The sequence below is a fragment of the Taudactylus pleione genome, unplaced genomic scaffold (assembly GCF_031769625.1).
Source record: "Taudactylus pleione unplaced genomic scaffold, aTauple2 ptg000278l, whole genome shotgun sequence".
Taxonomy (NCBI): domain Eukaryota; kingdom Metazoa; phylum Chordata; class Amphibia; order Anura; family Myobatrachidae; genus Taudactylus; species Taudactylus pleione.
This window is the reverse complement of record NW_028284680.1, coordinates 5,302,959-5,326,057: the sequence shown is the minus strand read 5'-3', so window position 1 is coordinate 5,326,057 and position 23,099 is coordinate 5,302,959. Positions and strand designations below refer to the sequence as shown.

Here is a 23,099-nt window from a genome sequence, read left to right as displayed (position 1 = left end):
GGAACTCTGCTCTGATAGATGGTGAGGGTAGGATGTGGGTAACACAGGGGGACTCTGCTCTGATAGATGGTGAGGGTAGGATGTGTGTAACACAGGGGGACTCTTCTCTGCCCTGATAGATGGTGAGGGTAGGATGTGTGTAACACAGGGGGACTCTACCCTGCTCTGATAGATGGTGAGGGTATGATGTGTGTAACACAGGGGACTCTGCTCTGATAGATGGTGAGGGTAGGATGTGTGTAACACAGGAGTACTCTGCTCTGATAGATGGTGAGGGTAGGATGTGTGTAACACAGGGGTACTCTGCTCTGATAGATGGTGAGGGTAGGATGTGTGTAACACAGGGGTACTCTGCTCTGCTCTGATAGATGGTGAGGGTAGGATATGTGTAACACAGGGGTACTCTGCTCTGATAGATGGTGAGGGTAGGATGTGTGTAACACAGGAGTACTCTGCCCTGATAGATGGTGAGGGTAGGATATGGGTAACACAGGGGACTCTGCTCTGATAGATGGTGAGAGTAGTATGTGTGTAACACAGGGGGACTCTGCTCTGATAGATGGTGAGGTTAGGATGTGTGTAATACAGGGGGACTCTGCTCTGATAGATGGTGAGGGTAGTATGTGTGTAACAGAGGGGGACTCTGCTCTGATAGATGGTGAGGGTAGGATGTGTGTAACACAGGGGGACTCTGCTCTGATAGATGGTGAGGGTAGGATGTGTGTAACACAGGGGGACTCTGCTCTGCCTTGATAGATGGTGAGGGTAGGATGTGTGTAACACAGGGGACTATGCTCTGATAGATGGTGAGGGTAGGATGTGTGTAACACAGGAGTACTCTGCCCTGATAGATGGTGAGGGTAGGATGTGTGTAACACAGGGGTACTCTGCTCTGATAGATGGTGAGGGTAGGATGTGTGTAACACAGGGGTACTCTGCTCTGATAGGTGGGATATAGTGCCGTCTGGGGTTACTCTGCTCTGATAGGTGGGATATGGTGCCGTCTGGGGGTACTCTGCTCTGATAGGTGGGATATGGTGCCGTCTGGGGTTACTCTGCTCTGATAGGTGGGATATGGTGCTGTCTGGGGGTACTCTGCTCTGATAGGTGGGATATGTTGCCGTCTGGGGGTACTCTGCTCTGATAGGTGGGGTACTGGGGGTACTCTGCTCTTATAGGTGGGATATGGTGCTGTCTGAGGTGACTCTGCTCTGATAGGTGGGATATGGTGCCGTCTGGGGGTACTCTGCTCTGATAGGTGGGGTACTGGGGGTACTCTGCTCTGATAGGTGGGATATGTTGCCGTCTGGGGGTACTCTGCTCTGATAGGTGGGGTACTGGGGGTACTCTGCTCTTATAGGTGGGATATGGTGCTGTCTGAGGTGACTCTGCTCTGATAGGTGGGATATGGTGCCGTCTGGGGGTACTCTGCTCTGATAGGTGGGGTACTGGGGGTACTCTGCTCTGATAGGTGGGGTACTGGGGGTACTCTGCTCTGATAGATGGGATATGGTGCCGTCTGGGAGTACTCTGCTCTGATAGGTGGGATATGGTTCCGTCTAGGTGTACTCTGCTCTGATAGGTGGGATATGGTGCCGTCTAGGTGTAATCTGCTCTGATAGGTGGGATATGGTGCCGTCTAGGTTGTACTCTGCTCTGATAGGTGGGATATGGTGCCATCTGGGGCTACTGTGCCCTGAAAGGTGGGTGATGGGGACACTGGGACATGCCTTTCTGTATCATTCTGCTCTGATAAAATGTTTCTTTCTTGTTCCAGTTTTAAGAGATGATTTCCGTCAGGCTCCCAGTGATGTGGTGGTAGCAGCCGGAGAACCAGCGGTAATGGAGTGTATTCCACCCAGGGGCCACCCTGAACCCACAATATCCTGGAAAAAAGAAAATGTCCGCATCAGTGACAAGGACGAGCGCATCACGGTGAGCCGACTCTGGGCGCGTCTGAAGGTCTCACACTAGTGAGAAGAGTCATTGTGGCCTCCTCTCTGGTACAGTCACGTTGTACCGGAATCCCGCTCCCTCCAGCCATGACTGTCCTCACCTAATGTCCCAAGTGCTGAGATCTTCAACTAACGTGATGGTTTCCCCTCTGCTGGTGTGTTATCCGGTACATACAGAGCCGTAGCCATATCCTTATGGGATGTAGTCCGGAAGCCGACGGTCTAAATCCCGGCCGCCGTCCGGCTGTAATACTTACCACACCCATCCTTATATATGGCAGAAGTTAGGAGCGTATAAGTGCTCTGTGACACTGGTTCCATGGTCTTCCCCAGCCATGACCTCAGACCAGTGCACGTCCCGTGCTGTGTTCACTCCCTACAGTGACTCCTGTCTGTCCCCTTCCCGGTAATGTCGCCCTTGTATGCCGTGTTAATTATCAATGCTTGTCGGTCATTATGTGGTCCGATGCGCTGTCTGGCTGAGTGATAATATCTTTGTACATTTTAGATCCGGGGAGGAAAACTGATGATTTCCAATACCAGGAAGACAGATGCCGGGATGTACGTCTGCGTGGCGACAAATATGGTGGGAGAGCGAGACAGTGAGCCGGCACAGCTGGTGGTCTTTGGTAAGTGCCGCGGAATTGTTGTGCGAGAAATCTCACTCATGGTCAGGAAGTGATTCATCCTGCAGATAGGACAGGACTGAGGACATGTGTTATGTAGGAGAAGAATATAAAGACTTATTATCCTGAGACTCAAACCACAAAGCAGGGCGTCACATTCCTGCTGCTTCCCATGGCAAAAGAAACGTTTATTTCCCAACAATTAGTAATTATGGATGTATCAATTTACAAAGCCTCGGCCAGTGTCACTGCTGTGTCTATATCTGTATCCTCCTTACTGTAATACAATCCATCCCAGTATTGCCAGTAATTATGGCCTGTATACTGTCCTTTCCATCCATCCCAGTATTACCAGTAATTATCACCTGTATACTGTCCTTTCCATCCATCCCAGTATTACCAGTAATTATCACCTGTATACTGTCCTTTCCATCCATCCCAGTATTGCCAGTAATTATCACCTGTATACTGTCCTTTCCATCCATCCCAGTATTACCAGTAATTATCACCTGTATACAGTCCTTTCCATCCATCCCAGTATTACCAGTAATTATCACCTGTATACTGTCCTTTCCATCCATCCCAGTATTACCAGTAATTATCACCTGTATACTGTCCTTTCCATCCGTCCCAGTATTGCCAGTAATTATCACCTGTATACTGTCCTTTCCATCCGTCCCAGTATTGCCAGTAAGTATCACCTGTATACTGTCCTTTATATCACCCAGACAAGGGACATCCATGGGATCTGCAGCTGCAATGAATAAAATGACAGGATCCATATTTTTTTTTCAAATGGGAATATTGTCCTCCCCTGAGATCCCCGGCTTGGGCTGTCCAGCTTGGGGTGTTAATGCTTTTTCCCTGGAGACCCGCTGTGGCATTACACCCCGGTCAGTTTGGGTCCTGTGCTGGTTTTAAATATAGGGAGACCCCTTTTCATTTTTCCCCCTATATTTAAAACCAGGACTGGCCATGTAGCCAGGTGCTGGTTCCTAAACTATGGGGGAACCCTACACGTTTTTTGTTCCCCGTAATTTTAGGAACCAGGACTAGCTGAGCAGTCTGGGGCTGGTTATGTCTTTTGGGGGGGGACCCAATGTCATTTTTTTTTTAGAAAAACACTTTAAATTAGGTATACATCAAATCACACTGATCTGTGTATGTTTCCGCAAAACTCGCAGCTCAGCAGGTAGAGTGTTGAAACTTCACTTTCTCTGTGAGTTTGCTACAGTCCCACCCGATATTGTAATCTCGATTCTTGCTGAATTCCCGAGTTGCATCTTTTTCATGAAAAGTACTTCCGAGGTTGCCTGGTGGTGAGTTGATTCGAGTTTGCAATTTCACCGAAATTTTTCAGTAAATTTGCGAGATGAAAAACATGCCTAAACTCACACGAGATTGTCATCTCGACCAAACTCCAATTTTCGGAAATTTACCCCTGGGTCTTAGTACATATGCCCATAAGTTTCTAACTGTCCCTTGGAGTCTCCATTGCCCTAAACTGTGCATGGCTGAGATGAGGCAGGTCGGGAGTCTCTGTGTATTGGGGACATGGCATGCTGAGACATCATGTTAAATGCTGTGGTTCCCTTTACACCGTGTGTTTTCTTATTGGCAGAACGCCCCACGTTTGTTAGAAGACCCATAAATCAGGTGGTCTTAGCAGATGACATTGTGGACTTTCACTGTGAAGTCCAAGGAGACCCGGTACCTACTGCCCGCTGGCGAAAAGAAGAGGGAGAACTACCCCGGGGAAGGTAATTTGATTATCAATGTTGTAAATCTTGTTCAGGACATTTTATATACTGGTCTGTAATACAGTAATTGAACCAAATGTGAATTGCAGGTATGAGATTCGCAGCGACAACACCCTGCGGATCTCGCGCGTGACCGCGGAGGATGAAGGAACATACACCTGTATTACAGAAAACAGCGTTGGCAAATCTGAGGCTTCCGGGTCGCTTGGGGTTCACGGTAAGACCCGATGCCAGTGTGGTCACCACATACTATTTAAATCCCGTCTTTTACCTCTCAACCCCTCACATGTCTACTAAACCCAGTGCCTCCATCTCCCAGACAGTCCTACCAAATCCCACAATGGTCCCGTGTGCTAGTTACGATTTAGCCAACCCTTGATCTGCATGATTCATAGCTATCATCCCTGTATTGTATGTTAAGTGATAATAGTTCTATGTTGCACACGTGCAGTTCACCGTTAGTAAATCCATTTGTGTAACTAGCGTGTACCGTGTGTAAATCTGTTCACGTGTTGTCACACTTTAATTCTCTTGCCATTTTTTGAGTTCTTGTTTTTCATGTAATCATTTTACAGCATTTTAAACCAACCAAACTCATCCCATGCTTTCTTTTTATTTATATTCACGTTGTTCCAGTCGGCCCATTCTGTAAGTATCCATTTCACGTCATTTCATGCATGGCGGGCAGGCGGGCGGGCGGGCACATCAGATATTGCTGCTGTTTTGCATGTTCTTTTTCCCCAAAGTTTAATTCCCCTGGAGACAGATCAGTAGGCAGTCTCGGAAGTCTGTCCAGTTTTGTGGCCCAAGGTCGATGATCCCTTCTAAATGTGGGTTTTTGGAACCAGCTGTACAAAGTAGAAATCAGCATTCTGTTCCGTCCTCAGCGTTCTTGATCCGTCCTCGGCGTTCTGTGTCATTGCGATGTTACAGGGGGTTGTTACAACACTGCATGTACAGGGGAACATTACAAAGCCTTAGTCAAACAATGTGGGGTCTTTTTGGGGTCAAATCTTTCTTACCGGTGATACATGTAAGAAAATATATTTCCTGACGTCTGCAGTGATCTGTGGCTAATCCAGATGGGAAAGATCGTTTGTGTTGCAATCTGCAACGATTTCCTGTATGTTATAGCAAGGTGATCACAAGTTGCATAAAATGATATTAATAAAAAGGGCAGTCCTGTTATGGGAAGCGGTATGAAATACCGCCGGCCGCATTGCCGTGAGTTCGAATCCCGGCAGCGTGAGGCAGACAGCTGGAGAGATCCCGGCAGCGGCAGCACGACAGCGCTGGAAATCCTGATCGTCCCTAAATAAGTAGTTACTAACCTAACCCCCCTAACCCTCCTTAGGGGTGCTTAACCCTAACCTCCCCCCCTGTGCCTAACCCTAAAACCCCCTCTAAGTGCCTAAACCTAACCCCCCCTTCCCCACTGCCTAAACCTAAGTCCCCCGGGGGGGGGGGTGCCTAACCCTAACCTCCCCCCGGGGCTGCCTAACCCTAAACCTAGCCTAACCCTAACCCTCCCGGGGGGTGCCTAACCCTAAGTCCCACCGAGAGCCCTAAACCGAGAACCCACGGTTGTCCGCACGCAGCGCCTGGCATCCCTTCGATCGGGAAGCCGGGCGCCGGAAAAATGACAGGCGTCTAGATTTAGACGCCTGGCATTTAACCGTCGCTGGGATAAAGCAGTCGGGAAGCCGGCTGTCGTGCTTACGTCAGCCGGCTTCCCGATTGCATCCCCTGTTATCATAGGATTATCATTGCTCCCCATAGGTTCAGCACAGTAGCGCCCCATACAGAGCCGTAGTCATGGCAGCTCCTAGCGAGTACATGTGATTGTAGGTCTGAGATAATTGAGTACAAAGGAAACAAATTACATTTACTGTAGATTGAAAATAAGTGTTTTCATGTTGCTGGCTTAGATCCAGTGTAACCACCAGACCGACAAATGCGGGACCTGGAGAGACCAGTATTGTGAGGACGCTTAGGTCCTTAGAGAAATAATGACATCTTGGAAACTATAAGAATAAAGTCAGTAAGGAATGCAGAATGGTACTTTATGTGCTGTTATCTGGATCCACCATGGTCCGTGCTGGCTATTACAGCTCCACATTGTATTCCTCTTGCTGCTACAAAAGTGCAGGTTTTTAGAAGTGGAGATGTTGCCCAGAGCAACCAAGCAGAGTCTAGCTATTATCTTCTAGAAGGTGTTAAATAGAATCTTACTGGTTGCTATGGGCAACATCTCCACTTTAGTAAATATACCCCTGTAAGTCTGAATCAGCAAGGCTGAATGGGTGTCGGTGCCCCACCCCCCCCGTGTATGAGTGGATGGTTCATGTGGGTGGGGCATTGACGGTATGCAATCGGGAAGCCGACTGCCTAAATACCGGCAGCCGGCTTCCCGACTGTCATATCCCGGCAAGGGTGAAATGCCGGGCGTCTAGATGTAGACGCCCGGCATTTCCCTGACGCCAGGAGACCGGCGCCCGGCATCCCGATCGTAGTGATGTCGGGCGCCGCGAGCGGACAGCCGCGGGGGGGAGAGTTAGGTTTAGGGCTCCCGGGGGGACTTAGGGTTAGGCACCCCCCTGGAGTTTTAGGGTTAGGCTAGGGGGAGGGAGGGTTAGGGATAGGCACCCCCCCGGGGGACTTAGGTTTAGGCAGCGGGGAAGGGGGTGGTTAGGGTTAGGCACTTAGAGGGGGGATTAGGGTTAGGCACTTGGGGGGGAAGGTTAGGGTTAAGCACCCCTAAGGAGGGTTAGGGTTAGGGGGGTTAGGTTAGATTAGTAGATACTCACCTATCCACGATCGGGATTTCCAGCGCTGTCGGGCTTCCTCTGCCGGGATCTCTGCTGATGTCGGGCTACCGCTGCCGGGAATCGAATCGCCGGCCATGACACCTGCTCCATCTGTTTCAAAAAGACAAAAAAAGTGGGATGTGTGGCTTTGGACTGTCATGGTCAGATCCTCCCCTGAGCAATTTGGTGGCCTAGGCAAGACAATGGCACCGCCAAGCATTGTGTTCACCATCACACAGAGACTACTACACAGCTTCAGCTCTTTCAGATTTGTTTAGGGTTTAAAGAAACCAAATGCACAAAAAGCAGAATTGGGACTACAGCGGTGGCCTAGACCTTCGCCTGTATGGCGTCAGCCCGGGGGCGCCAATGGATCCAGCAAACCGCGCATCCACCCCGAGTACAGTTCTGTGTCCCAGATCACTACATTCTGAGCTTTGGGGTGACGTTATAAAGATCTGTTACACAAACTTACAGTGCATATCCCTCAGCAACCTGATGCACGCTGTCATACCACACCATGCAATGCTGCAAATACCGCAAAGCACCCAAACACCTAGTACTACACAAAGGCAATGATGTTATTAATAAGAACGGCATCTTTCCATGGTAAATTCCAGACCGTGCTCTGTCATATTGTACCCGGACAGGTAATAAGCAGCCAATTTCCTGCCTGTGCCAGCCCGGCTCTTCTTATCAGCTGCAGAACGGGGGTCCTGATCTCCTGTCTCAGGTCCCTCTCAGCTCAGCCGTCTTGTTTGAAGTGGGAACGAGTCTGGGGCCGGATAGGAGAATACAATAATCTGACCGGTCCTGTTAATGTCCCGCAGAGCTCTTTGAAGCGAAGTGCAAGTTTATTTATGAGGAATTAGGTCTCCTCTGAGAGGCTCATCCTCTTGTCCATGACACTTACTGGCTTCCCTAATATCTGTACGCCCCCCCCCCCTACCCCTAACAACCATTTCATGTGAGTGACCGAGAGGGAAAACGTAATAAAATGTACAAATGTTCATGGTTATTGGGACTTCTTCTCTCGCTCACAACATGAAGCCAGAATGGTTTTATGAATATTTCAAATACCCCGTTTAAACATGGACCTTCTGGGAGCTCTTCAGCGTAATGCAGGGAGGGGAGAGCGGGGGATAAAATCCTATCCTTGTAACCAAGTGCTGGTAATTAGGCGCAGGATGACCACCAGCCTCCCAGCTGCGTAACGTGTAATATTTACAATAAGGTTCCTCTATTACAGCCGGGGATAATATAGGCGTCGTCCCCACCAGTATTGGGGCATTTGTAGTATTGTATAACAGACTAAGGGCCGAGGTGTAACAATACTGTAATCTATCACCCACAGATATTCAATATAGAAATAATTCTTTCCAGTTACTAACATGACCATAGTACCCATGAGCTCCCTCCTTGCGTTGTAACGTATTAGTGAACCCAGGCGTTCAGCAAAACCGAAAAAAGGACTAAAAATAAGTATATTATATGTTTAACTTATTATGCTCTCTTGGGGATGATCGCTAGACGTTGGGACAGAGCTGTCGGCTCATCCTCCCTGTCGGCTCATACACAGGAAATCACTATGTACAGTACTGATCAATTCTTCTGTTATTTACTAAAGGATCTACTCAGGCAATGTGGGCAAAGTGCTGGTATTTACTAACGGACGAGGATCTTGGTACTGTGTGTTCGGTCACACCAAGACCCTCGTTACTGATATGCCTGGATCAGTGATCTATTACTGCATGTTGTGTATGTTCAGAATAATGTGTAACTAAACTGACATTATTGTGGGGGACAAAAAAATCTTAATATTTACTAAATGATTTTCTCCTTCTTCCTCTCCGTCTACCTCCAAACCCCTTTCCCTGCCAGTGTTCCATATGTATAATGGATCTTTGTACAGAGTGTTTTGCTGGGTTACTGCAGCCAATTTCTTCTTCATTAGGCAAACCTGATTTGAAACGTTTATTGATCTCATGTTGGGGTATTAGTTTCCTGATGACGGACGGAATGGCTGCCATTTATAGAACACGCCTAACATGTAGGATGACCGGATGAAGCGGTAGCCGTGTTTGCATCTTGTACTGTCTACTCAAATTTTCATTCACTTCCAGTCCCACCCCAGCTGGTGACCCGACCCCGAGACCAGATTGTAGTGCAGGGGCGCACAGTGACCTTTCAGTGCGAGACCAAAGGGAACCCACCACCCGCTGTGTTCTGGCAGAAAGAGGGTAGTCAGGTAAGTGGGTATTTTGTTACATGGATTACAGACTGAGGGATATATGTTGTTATACACAGGGTTTTATGTTACCATCGCTCACACAGGGGGTAAGGCTGGAAAGGTTCAGTTTTCTGGCAATTGTAAATTAATAGTATCGCTGGATGTAACATTGGGGACAGCAGTGCAGATATTATATATGGGGTGTAACACAGCAACCAGTCAGATCTCTCCATCAGTCTAGTCCAAATAAAAGTCACATCTTATGCTGCCTAATTAAAATCATCATGATACAATAAGTACCAGTTTTTAGAAGCTGCCTGAAATTGCCTGTTGAAACAGAAATGTGGCTGCTATTTGACAGGCTGTTAACTCATTCTCTTCAGCAACCATTGAAATAAAATGTGAACTGTACAGTTGTTGCTAAGGAGAGTCCGTTCTTAACAACCATATAGCAGCTACAGTACATTTCACAGTTTTCAAGAGGGAATTTCAGACATAGGTAATCCCAGGCATATAGTCCTAGTGCATTGATTGCTGGGTATTAGCAGTTCCCAGATAGGGGGGAGTGCCTGGCGTCCTCCTCTTGTCCAGACTTAGAGGGCTATTTATGAAGCAGTGATAAACTCTTTCCCTGTCTTAGCCAGAGAAATGGGTTATCGCTACTTTCTCCAAATTTAGCAGAGAAAACCGATGCGATTTTACAAGCGGCCCTGCATTGCTAAATAGCGCCACGTATTCAAATCTGTAATGCTACGAAAAATGGCGATATAGATGTGCAGTTAGCGCGGGGGCTTCATGAATAGACCCCTAAGTTACTACTAAAGAAGTGCAGTAAAGCTGCAAGACTTTGATTTTTAGTAATGAGCTGCTGTATACAGGGCAGGTATACATATATATCATTATGCTGTGTGCATTTTAGGTAGAATATATATGTTTATACGTAAAATATTAATGTGACAGACAAAGTAGGAATCCACACACACAGCCCATAAAAATCTTGCGTTTCCCGATGACGTCAACTGGTAACCTACTTACATTCCCATGAGTGTCAGGTCAGCGAGCAAGATGTCCGCCCCCGCTGTGTGTAGGTGACTGGGGGCACTCTGACCCATACACTCACAGAGGTTGTGTTTCGGTCAGGTCAGAGATTAACCACCCAAGAAGTCACTATAGTGAAGTGTTTACAAAAGAAATGTGACCCCCTCTGCTCTCCTAACTAGTAAAGGTCAGGTGGTCACTAGACTAGTTACCTGTTACATGAGACGTCAGGATAACCTGAGACGGGCTGATCCCCTTATACAGTCACTCTGTCTTACTGTATCATTTTACAGTGATTTATTGTTTAATCTGTGAGCTGTAAATTAATGCTCAGAACCTTTTACTGTTATTTTTTGGATGTACAGCCCCACGTTTCCCTTGTACCTCTCATGTAGCTGGTTCTAATACAAGTGATGAGGTTTCCTATTATCGGGGCTGTTACCAGGACAAATAAACAGAGAGAGACGTATAAACTGGAGTGGTGGGGGCTGGAATTCACCTTTTACTGTCCCATAATATATCAAGTAAATAACCAGAACTCTCCAAAGTAAACGTCAGGTTGTGTATCCAGGCTCAAAGCACAAATAGGGGGCTGACCTGGTGGGTTGCTGCCCCTCCGAGGCCTGTGTCACCCCCTGTAATGAACCTGCTTAATAAACAGACTTTGCCTGTGTCAGTAAGTAGTATTTGCTGTGAGGTCCTACGGCCTTTTGTGGTGGGTGTACATGGGGGAGAGAGGGGCACGGTGGCCGCCCGCGGGCCTAATGCCCTCTGTCTCATGGTATATAGATGGACAGGGTAAGAGGGGGTATAGGGCCTGATTCAGAGCCGGACGCTCTGACCAGAGCGCTCGCTCTGAATCATGGCCCTCCTCCATTAAAATGGAGCGTCCTCCTGGACGCTCGTATAGCTGTGGGTCACCACCCACAGCATATACGAGCGTCCAAAAAGATGGTCGCGATGGTCTTGACCATCGCGACCATCGGACTTGCGAAGGGAAACCCTGCGGTCGGGTTTCCCAGCCACAAGCCCTGGGGCACGCCCACCAAAGGGGGCGTGCTGTCAATCAACATCGACAGCACGCCCCCTTTGGTGCGAGACCCGGAGCGATGGGAAGCCCGTCGCTCGCCGGGTCTCGCGCATGCGCACGACGGAGCTCCCTCCGTCGTGCGCATGCGCAGTGGGAAACATCGACCCACTTGCGAGCGTACTGCCACTCGCGAGTGGGTCTGAATGACCCCCATAGTTTGCAGGTATGTGTATAGTGGAAGTCTATCTAATAAATACATCAATTATAATGGATATTAATAAAACAGCGCACGTTCATGTTTTAGGGGGTTTGAAGGCTTAAGCTGCATACACACACAGCAATTTCGTAAATGAACGATTTTAGTAAACAATTTTCGTTCATTTTTTCAAGGGAAAAATGAACGGAAATCAATTACTAAAATCGTTCATTTACTAAATGTAATGAACGATTTTTTTTTGAACTACAAACATTCTTTTGCATATTCCCTTACTGAAAATCGTTGAGTTGGTCAGTCTGACTGAACTACAAACGTGAACGCACATGAACGATAATCGTTCATCATTTTAACTCAGAAAGTGAACGATTTTTTCAACGATTGAACGATAAATATCGTTATCGATAATCGTTCAAAAAAAAATCGTTGGGTGTGTATGCACCTTTAAAACTCATCCGACTGAATACTGTATCATCTGTATCCTGCATTGTAACATCATTTAGTTAATAGGAAAACAGCTTGATATAAACAAAGAAATATCCTCACTAATTACCCAGAGACACATGCACATCGCAGCCTTATTAATATGGTGATATTTAACGGCATTCTATCCTCAAAAAGACGTCTCTCCTTAATTATGTAGTGCAGTAGAATATTTATGTAGTTTTATGCTACCTGTATGCTGGGAGCAAGCCTAAGGGGCTGCGTGTCCCTCCTCTTAGTCCACTGTTCTATGTTCTCAGGTCATTAAAGGAGCCCGTACAGAGGGCCTGATTCAGAGCCGCTCGTAAGCGGCCGCTCGTTCGCTGTGAGCGATGTTCACACAACTGCACATGCGTATGGGTCGTAATGCGAATGCGCAAACCAGTCATTGCGGTCGGAAATCGAGAGCTCGCAAAACAGCGAGTGCCTGCTAATTTGATTGACAGAATGTACCATTTGTGGGTGGTAACAGGGGAAGGTGCTTGAAAACGGGGGAGTGGAGAGCCGAACGCAGGCGTGCCTAACGGTAAAAAGGGCGTTTAATGGGAGTGCATAATTAGTAAAGGAGCGTCATCGACCACGTCACTTGGTTGTCTTTTAGCCTGAACTGCTCGCAGTGATAGCGGTAGGAAAAACCTACCACAAGCACTGCGAGCAGTTCAGATGCCTTTCGATGTACCCAATTAATCTGATAAATACCGGAGATGACGTGTGATGCGAACAGCAAAGGGGCGTCTTTACAAAATAGCAAGCGCATTTTTCGTTCACTCGCTCGCTCAGACATAGAGGCGTCAACAAACCGCAATGAGCGAGCGCTCAATTTAAATAGCCGGCCCCTTTTTTGGAACGACCGTCCGCAAATTGCGTCCGGCTCTGAATCAGGCCCAGTGTCTGTCTGTTTCTGTCTATCCATGTCCCTTTTATCTCTTTATCTCTCTCTCTCTGTAAATATCCATACAGATTGTATTATTTTATGTTTTCAGATATTGCTGTTCCCCAGCCAGCCCCCGCAGACGGTGGGGCGATTCTCTGTCTCTCCCAGCGGGGAACTGACCATAATCGATGTTCAGACAGGGGACTCGGGTTACTACATGTGCCAGGCGATTAGCGTGGCCGGGAGCATCTTGGCGAAAGCTCTCCTGGAAGTGGAAGATGGTAGGAAAGTTTAGATATACTTTATAAATAACCTATTTTATCAGTGACTTTAATACAAGGTGCTGTCTCGCTGTGACTGTCTGACTGTCTCCGGGAATCTGTGACACTGAAACCTTCCGCCACAGATCAATGACCCAAGGTTTCAGTGTCTTTTACATTCAGTTATTCACGTTCTCTTCATTGGCATTGCGCTTATCTAGAAGGTGATAAAATACCACGGAAACCATTTACCGCTTTACTGCAGATTAGTGAACTAACATCCGTATTCATCCGCACAATGGTGCTAGTTATTGCAAAGTAACATCATTTACACTGGTTAAATATCTGCCAGAACACACACATCACCAGATCCTGCCAGCTGCCATGCCAGCCTTACATTAATGCACTTACTGTACCCACAGAATAACTAACAATATATAGAGTCCGATATACAACTGAGAGCTGAGAGTGATAACACTAAGGGGTCTGTTTACTAAGCCTTGGAGATAAAGTACCAGCCAATTTGCTCCTAATGCAATGTAACAGTTAGGAGCTGGTTGGTCAGTACCTTATCTCTGTCAACTTTATCTCCATACAAACCTTAGTAAATAGACCCCTATGTATTATATCATCTTCCTAACAGCACAGAAGTGCTCTGGAGGACTCTCTCATGGGACCTCCATTCTACATCATTGGGTGTCCTCCCTGCCCTTCTGCCCCCTTCTCACTGGCTTGGGCACGCAAACTCTACCCTTTCCATTGCTTCTTGCACCCTATTCCAACCTGAAAACCCCTCTAAATCACAGCTTTGACCTACCATATTCTCCACTCACTCACTGCCCATCCCTCCCATCTGTCTCCCTTACCTGTCCTGTATATTGTCCTGTCCCTATCACTTTAGACCGCGACTTTGGCCTAACTGTCCTCCTGGTATCGATCCTGTCCTTATGTACCGCTTTGGACCTCCTCCACTCCATCCCACCCCTTCTGCTGGCCTAGCCCTACAGGAACACCAACTGACTCCATGTAAGCTCCGGTTTCCTCCTCTCCAGATCGACATTAATCAAGGCATGGATTTGGTCTAGAACTTCTGGATATCCCCCATATCCACTCCTCCACAGATGTAATATGTCCCAAGACTGAGTTTGTGGTCTTTCATCCTCCTTGTGTCTCCATCGACAACACCACCGTCTCCTCAGTTCTTTAAGTCTGCCTGGACATCATCCTTAATTCAGTCTCTTACTTACTCCCCACATTGTCACTTACTCACTCCTGACGGTTCCATCTCCGGCACATCGCCAGAGTTTCACTCCCTTGACACTGCCAAAACAGTTATAACACTCTCATCTCATCTATTGCAAGCTTCTTCACTCTGGTCTTCCCCTTGAGCCCCTCTCTCCTCTTCAATCTCTCCTTAATGCCTCTGCTAGACTGATCTTTCTTTCAATGCCACTTTGTTTCTGCCTCCTGTGTCTGCCACTCCCTCCTTTGCCTCCCCATGCCCGAGAATTCATTATAAACTATTCGCACTCGCCTACAAAGCTCTTACACCCTCCTACATCTCCAACCTCCTTTCCTTCCACACTTCCTCTAACCCTTTCTGGCCAGCAGATGACCCAACTGATTACCGCCTCTCACTGCTGTCTCCAAGTCTTCTCCCGTGCTGCCCCTAACCTACGGAATGATCTCCCACAACCCCCATTGCTTCACATTCTCCCTCAGTACTCGCCTATTCACGTTAGCCTTCCAAATCTCTGTTCTGTATACCTGCTCCGGAACTGCGTTGCGCCCTATAAGTTAACGCTAATGATCACTTTACATTAGAGTAGTTCTGTTGTTTATATCATCTAGATCTCTGTAATGATATAGTCCTTCCATTATTTGCAGTCTTATTACAGACTAATTATAGTGTCAGGTTTTTATTCCATGAAGTCTCCTCTTGAAGGCCATGCCGGTCCTTGCTGAAGGCTGTTACATTATACAGCACAGGAACAATGGTGTTGGGCGCTCACATTTGCCGTTCGTTCATTCATTCATCTCTTTGATTGCAAAAGAAAACCAACCAAACGAGCATCATAGCTGTAATGAAAGCGATATGTACATTTACCTTCTGGCCAAACGCAAATCTCCCGCTCGCTGCTGTGTAACCTTGTCAGTCCGACAGTGTAAACTTCATTGAGAATGTATGTCTAGCGCATAGAGAAACCAAAAGTATTTTCCTTTTATGTCAATTCTGCAATCTGCTGCCCCTTCAGATGGTGTCCACTCAATAAGCCTATTATTCTGGAGCGTCTCTTAGTGTCAGTATAAGCCTCCCAGCAATAGACACAGAGATATTGATCCGCTGCGGGTACTGGCGCCGGGCGGGAGGTATTACAGAATGTAGCTTAGTGATTACAAAGCAATTGCCCAGACGCACACGGCAGACTCGGGCGCTGTATGAGCTGGTGGACAGAATTTAAGGGTATGCGCCAGAGGTGTAATTTACAGCCCACTCTTCATAAAGTGCTTCTCATTTTCTTTCTGCTCAGAGAAACTTTGCTATTTACTAAATTGCTGAATAGTTTCTGGGAATATAAATGTCTCTCAGAATTGTTTTTTACGGTAATTCAAAGGCTGTATCTGCTTCTGGCTGCCTGTACATGTTATCAGATGAATTCTATGCAATGTATATAAGCACATTTCAGTGTATGGCTCCCAAACCCTGTCCTCAATGCTCCCTAACAGTCCAGGTTTTAAGGATATCCATGCTTCAGCCCAAGTATCTTTCATTAGTACCTCAGTTAGTTGGATTACACCATCTAAGCTTGGCTATTCTGTAAACCTGGTTAGGGTGCCTTGAGGACTGGGTTTGGGGAAACCCTTGTGTATGAGACAGGGATAAAGGTGTGTCTGCACTGGACTAGGGTGCCTAGTTATAATGCCAACACTGGGGCTATTACATACGTATTATGTATGCCATTACAGATGTATGCTATTATGTATGCTATTACATATGTAATACGTATGGTGGTTCCAAGTTCTCACTTCAGAACATCTACAATTAGGACTTGGGCGCCTAATGATCAAATAAATCCAAATAGATAGATTTTTGGGATTAGTTTTAAAAAAGAAGCTTCATCCTGGCCAGTAGGATGTTTTTGCCAGTAGGATGTTTTTGCCTAGGTAGAGGAGTGTAGTTGGCTGTTAAGCTTTGACCCACTTGGGGATAGGTGTACAGGGTGGGGGTTGGTCTTTTGTTAGTTAGGGTTTGTTACGTATATCCTGTATATTTTGTTCCTTCTTCTGTTTATGGCACAACACTTGTACTATTTATATTAGGCTTTATGTTTTTACATTGTAACCTGATGTAGGAAATGACCGTTTGGTGTGGGATGGTTAGTCCTTTACCTTTTCCCATGTATCTGGTGTTATTTTGGGGTGTAATTCCTATTTTTGGCGTGATCCTCCTATGTAATTTTAACACATTTGGATTTACCTTAAGACCTAATTTGAGTGGCAAGGGCCGAAATGGCGCTGTATTGCTTGAAACTTTTTACTACTGTGGGTCATAAGGAGTGGGCACGTAAGGGGTGGCAACAAAAGGATTGGGCACGTAAGGGGTGGCAACATAAGGATTGGGCACGTAAGGGGTGGCAACATAAGGATTGGGCACGTAAGGATTGGGCACGTAAGGATTAGGCACATTTACCAGATACATCCTTCTTACACTTGTTTAGATGTAATATGCTTGGATTATATCCCCATATACTATTAGTATTCCTATTCAGCAGTCTGCTGGTGTGGGCACTAGCCGAGCGTTCGCCTAGGTTATGGTATCACTTCCTTACAGTGTATGATTACATTATTGCTGGTTATTATGATGTATGTGATTTTGTGTTGACATACAGTATGCGCTGTGCTTTTTTCTCTTGCCCCCATATATGTGCATATATTCTGCCCTCCGATTTCCTTATTGTTCTGTATGTGTGCTGTGTAAAAGCTTTCTATAAATAAAATAAATACAAGAACAAAACATTTTTTTTCCTGCATTGCCCCTCCTTATCGCCAGCCTTAGATGGTGATAGCGATCGGGACACGTGGCAATGCCTATAGACTTGCATGGGAAGCTCAGAGAGAGCATTTGTTACTCTGTGATAGTCACTGTCAGCGGTAGCCTTTGGTAAATATAACTAGCAGCCGTTTTTGCTGGAATTAGGGCTATATCTGCTGGCTTTTCGGGTCTTGATACATAGGCCTCTTGCCATATTACAGTGCAGCAAAAAACACGACCGATGCCAAATGTACATCCTGGAAATATCTTTGAAACGTTGTTCATTATTGGGCTAATAAATTATCCTTATAAAGGAGAGAACGCTGATTTAAGGGGATTTACATGTTCAGCTTGTAAATGTCTTCAAGTACCTTTTACTACTTACAACAATACCTTCTGACTGCTTTCTGTGCTTCCCAGCCCTGTCTTTATATCATCAAGCAGAGTCTCTTTTCATAGCCCAGGGGTGCAACACAATACATTTTTTGCAAGAAGGAAATTAGTAATTATTTTTTTAAATCCCCTCATCACCGGCACTTCCCTGCATGTAGCACATATAGCAGTGTGATCTGACTGTGCTAGGTGTATTCCTCATCACCAGCACTTCCCTGCATGTAGCACATATAGCAGTGTGATCTGACTGTGCTAGGTGTATTCCTCATCACCGGCACTTCCCTGCATGTAGCACATATAGCAGTGTGATCTGACTGTGCTAGGTGTATTCCTCATCACCAGCACTTCCCTGCATGTAGCACATATAGCAGTGTGATCTGACTGTGCTAGGTGTATTCCTCATCACCGGCACTTCCCTGCATGTAGCACATATAGCAGTGTGATCTGACTGTACTAGGTGTATTCCTCATCACCAGCACTTCCCTGCATGTAGCACATATAGCAGTGTGATCTGACTGTGCTAGGTGTATTCCTCATCACCGGCACTTCCCTGCATGTAGCACATATAGCAGTGTGATCTGACTGTGCTAGGTGTATTCCTCATCACCGGCACTTCCCCGCATGTAGCACATATAGCAGTGTGATCTGACTGTACTAGGTGTATTCCTCATCACCAGCACTTCCCTGCATGTAGCACATATAGCAGTGTGATCTGACTGTACTAGGTGTATTCCTCATCACCGGCACTTCCCTGCATGTAGCACATATAGCAGTGTGATCTGACTGTACTAGGTGTATTCCTCATCACCAGCACTTCCCTGCATGTAGCACATATAGCAGTGTGATGTGACTGTGCTAGGTGTATTCCTCATCACCAGCACTTCCCCGCATGTAACACATATAGCAGTGTGATCTGACTGTGCTAGGTGTATTCCTCATCACCGGCACTTCCCTGCATGTAGCACATATAGCAGTGTGATCTGACTGTACTAGGTGTATTCCTCATCACCAGCACTTCCCTGCATGTAGCACATATAGCAGTGTGATGTGACTGTGCTAGGTGTATTCCTCATCACCAGCACTTCCCCGCATGTAACACATATAGCAGTGTGATCTGACTGTACTAGGTGTATTCCTCATCACCAGCACTTCCCTGCATGTAGCACATATAGCAGTGTGATGTGACTGTGCTAGGTGTATTCCTCATCACCAGCACTTCCCCGCATGTAACACATATAGCAGTGTGATCTGACTGTACTAGGTGTATTCCTCATCACCGGCACTTCCCTGCATGTAACACATATAGCAGTGTGATCTGACTGTACTGGGTGTATTCCTCATCACCAGCACTTCCCTGCATGTAGCACATATAGCAGTGTGATCTGACTGTACTAGGTGTATTCCTCATCACCAGCACTTCCCTGCATGTAGCACATATAGCAGTGTGATCTGACTGTACTAGGTGTATTCCTCATCACCAGCACTTCCCTGCATGTAGCACATATAGCAGTGTGATCTGACTGTGCTAGGTGTATTCCTCATCACCAGCACTTCCCTGCATGTAGCACATATAGCAGTGTGATGTGACTGTGCTAGGTGTATTCCTCATCACCAGCACTTCCCTGCATGTAGCACATATAGCAGTGTGATCTGACTGTACTAGGTGTATTCCTCATCACCAGCACTTCCCCGCATGTAGCACATATAGCAGTGTGATCTGACTGTACTAGGTGTATTCCTCATCACCAGCACTTCCCTGCATGTAGCACATATAGCAGTGTGATCTGACTGTACTAGGTGTATTCCTCATCACCAGCACTTCCCTGCATGTAGCACATATAGCAGTGTGATCTGACTGTGCTAGGTGTATTCCTCATCACCAGCACTTCCCCGCATGTAGCACATATAGCAGTGTGATCTCACTGTGCTAGGTGTATTCCTCATCACCAGCACTTCCCTGCACGTAGCACATATAGCAGTGTGATTTGACTGTACTAGGTGTATTCCTCATCACCAGCACTTCCCCGCATGTAGCACATATAGCAGTGTGATCTCACTGTGCTAGGTGTATTCCTCATCACCAGCACTTCCCTGCATGTAGCACATATAGCAGTGTGATCTCACTGTGCTAGGTGTATTCCTCATCACCAGCACTTCCCCGCATGTAGCACATATAGCAGTGTGATCTGACTGTACTAGGTGTATTCCTCATCACCAGCACTTCCCTGCATGTAGCACATATAGCAGTGTGATCTGACTGTACTAGGTGTATTCCTCATCACCAGCACTTCCCCGCATGTAGCACATATAGCAGTGTGATCTGACTGTACTAGGTGTATTCCTCATCACCAGCACTTCCCCGCATGTAGCACATATAGCAGTGTGATGTGACTGTGCTAGGTGTATTCCTCATCACCAGCACTTCCCCGCATGTAGCACATATAGCAGTGTGATCTGACTGTGCTAGGTGTATTCCTCATCACCAGCACTTCCCTGCATGTAGCACATATAGCAGTGTGATCTGACTGTACTAGGTGTATTCCTCATCACCGGCACTTCCCTGCATGTAGCACATATAGCAGTGTGATCTGACTGTACTAGGTGTATTCCTCATCACCGGCACTTCCCCGCATGTAACACATATAGCAGTGTGATCTGACTGTACTAGGTGTATTCCTCATCACCAGCACTTCCCCGCATGTAGCACATATAGCAGTGTGATCTGACTGTACTAGGTGTATTCCTCATCACCAGCACTTCCCTGCATGTAGCACATATAGCAGTGTGATCTGACTGTGCTAGGTGTATTCCTCATCACCAGCACTTCCCTGCATGTAGCACATATAGCAGTGTGATCTGACTGTGCTAGGTGTATTCCTCATCACCAGCACTTCCCTGCATGTAGCACATATAGCAGTGTGATCTGACTGTGCTAGGTGTATTCCTCATCACCGGCACTTCCCCGCATGTAGCACATATAGCAGTGTGATCTGACTGTGCTAGGTGTATTCCTCATCACCAGCACTTCCCCGCATGTAGCACATATAGCAGTGTGATCTGACTGTGCTAGGTGTATTCCTCATCACCAGCACTTCCCCGCATGTAGCACATATAGCAGTGTGATCTGACTGTGCTAGGTGTATTCCTCATCACCGGCACTTCCCCGCATGTAGCACATATAGCAGTGTGATCTGACTGTGCTAGGTGTATTCCTCATCACCAGCACTTCCCTGCATGTAGCACATATAGCAGTGTGATGTGACTGTGCTAGGTGTATTCCTCATCACCGGCACTTCCCCGCATGTAGCACATATAGCAGTGTGATCTGACTGTGCTAGGTGTATTCCTCATCACCAGCACTTCCCTGCATGTAGCACATATAGCAGTGTGATGTGACTGTACTAGGTGTATTCCTCATCACCAGCACTTCCCCGCATGTAGCACATATAGCAGTGTGATCTGACTGTACTAGGTGTATTCTTCATCACCAGCACTTCCCCGCATGTAGCACATATAGCAGTGTGATCTGACTGTACTAGGTGTATTCCTCATCACCAGCACTTCCCCGCATGTAACACATATAGCAGTGTGATGTGACTGTACTAGGTGTATTCCTCATCACCAGCACTTCCCTGCATGTAGCACATATAGCAGTGTGATGTGACTGTACTAGGTGTATTCCTCATCACCAGCACTTCCCTGCATGTAGCACATATAGCAGTGTGATGTGACTGTACTAGGTGTATTCCTCATCACCAGCACTTCCCCGCATGTAGCACATATAGCAGTGTGATCTGACTGTACTAGGTGTATTCTTCATCACCAGCACTTCCCCGCATGTAGCACATATAGCAGTGTGATCTGACTGTGCTAGGTGTATTCCTCATCACCAGCACTTCCCTGCATGTAGCACATATAGCAGTGTGATCTGACTGTGCTAGGTGTATTCCTCATCACCAGCACTTCCCCGCATGTAGCACATATAGCAGTGTGATGTGACTGTGCTAGGTGTATTCCTCATCACCAGCACTTCCCTGCATGTAGCACATATAGCAGTGTGATCTGACTGTACTAGGTGTATTCTTCATCACCAGCACTTCCCCGCATGTAGCACATATAGCAGTGTGATCTGACTGTACTAGGTGTATTCCTCATCACCAGCACTTCCCTGCATGTAGCACATATAGCAGTGTGATCTGACTGTACTAGGTGTATTCCTCATCACCAGCACTTCCCCGCATGTAGCACATATAGCAGTGTGATGTGACTGTGCTAGGTGTATTCCTCATCACCAGCACTTCCCTGCATGTAGCACATATAGCAGTGTGATGTGACTGTACTAGGTGTATTCCTCATCACCGGCACTTCCCTGCATGTAGCACATATAGCAGTGTGATCTGACTGTGCTAGGTGTATTCCTCATCACCAGCACTTCCCTGCATGTAACACATATAGCAGTGTGATCTGACTGTGCTAGGTGTATTCCTCATCACCAGCACTTCCCTGCATGTAACACATATAGCAGTGTGATCTGACTGTGCTAGGTGTATTCCTCATCACCAGCACTTCCCTGCATGTAGCACATATAGCAGTGTGATGTGACTGTGCTAGGTGTATTCCTCATCACCGGCACTTCCCTGCATGTAACACATATAGCAGTGTGATGTGACTGTACTAGGTGTATTCCTCATCACCAGCACTTCCCTGCATGTAGCACATATAGCAGTGTGATCTGACTGTGCTAGGTGTATTCCTCATCACCGGCACTTCCCTGCATGTAACACATATAGCAGTGTGATCTGACTGTACTAGGTGTATTCCTCATCACCAGCACTTCCCTGCACGTAGCACATATAGCAGTGTGATCTGACTGTACTAGGTGTATTCCTCATCACCGGCACTTCCCCGCATGTAGCACATATAGCAGTGTGATCTGACTGTACTAGGTGTATTCCTCATCACCAGCACTTCCCTGCATGTAGCACATATAGCAGTGTGATCTGACTGTGCTAGGTGTATTCCTCATCACCAGCACTTCCCCGCATGTAGCACATATAGCAGTGTGATCTGACTGTGCTAGGTGTATTCCTCATCACCAGCACTTCCCTGCATGTAGCACATATAGCAGTGTGATCTGACTGTGCTAGGTGTATTCATATCACCAAATTAGTTTATGCTGTACTATGACATTTTCCTGTGCATGGCCTATTATCGGCGTAACCGAGCACGCAGCGGAGGATCGCAGACGGGTGTGTTACATGTGCTGCGTTGCAGTCTTTATTCCCACTTGGGTGGCTGTAATTTGGAGCTGTGATAATATGAGCTTATTACAAGTACATGTAACATAAGAGCTTTATACATATTCATGCAGAGTCCTGCTGCCACCAGTGATGGTA

At 46.8% G+C, this 23,099-nt stretch overlaps 1 protein-coding gene across 3 annotated transcripts in view; it reads left to right on the top strand.

The window, feature by feature from the left end:
* The window catches only part of ROBO3 (roundabout guidance receptor 3), a 384,819-nt gene that overhangs the window by 316,146 nt on the left and 45,574 nt on the right, over nt 1-23,099 (top strand). For all 3 annotated transcript variants that reach the window (XM_088481800.1, XM_088481799.1, XM_088481798.1), the window contains exons 3-8: nt 1,778-1,935; nt 2,464-2,584; nt 4,203-4,341; nt 4,431-4,558; nt 9,272-9,396; nt 13,127-13,298. In XM_088481800.1, coding sequence (XP_088337926.1) covers nt 1,778-1,935; nt 2,464-2,584; nt 4,203-4,341; nt 4,431-4,558; nt 9,272-9,396; nt 13,127-13,298 — 843 coding nt within the window. The remainder of the gene's footprint in view (nt 1-1,777; nt 1,936-2,463; nt 2,585-4,202; nt 4,342-4,430; nt 4,559-9,271; nt 9,397-13,126; nt 13,299-23,099) is intronic.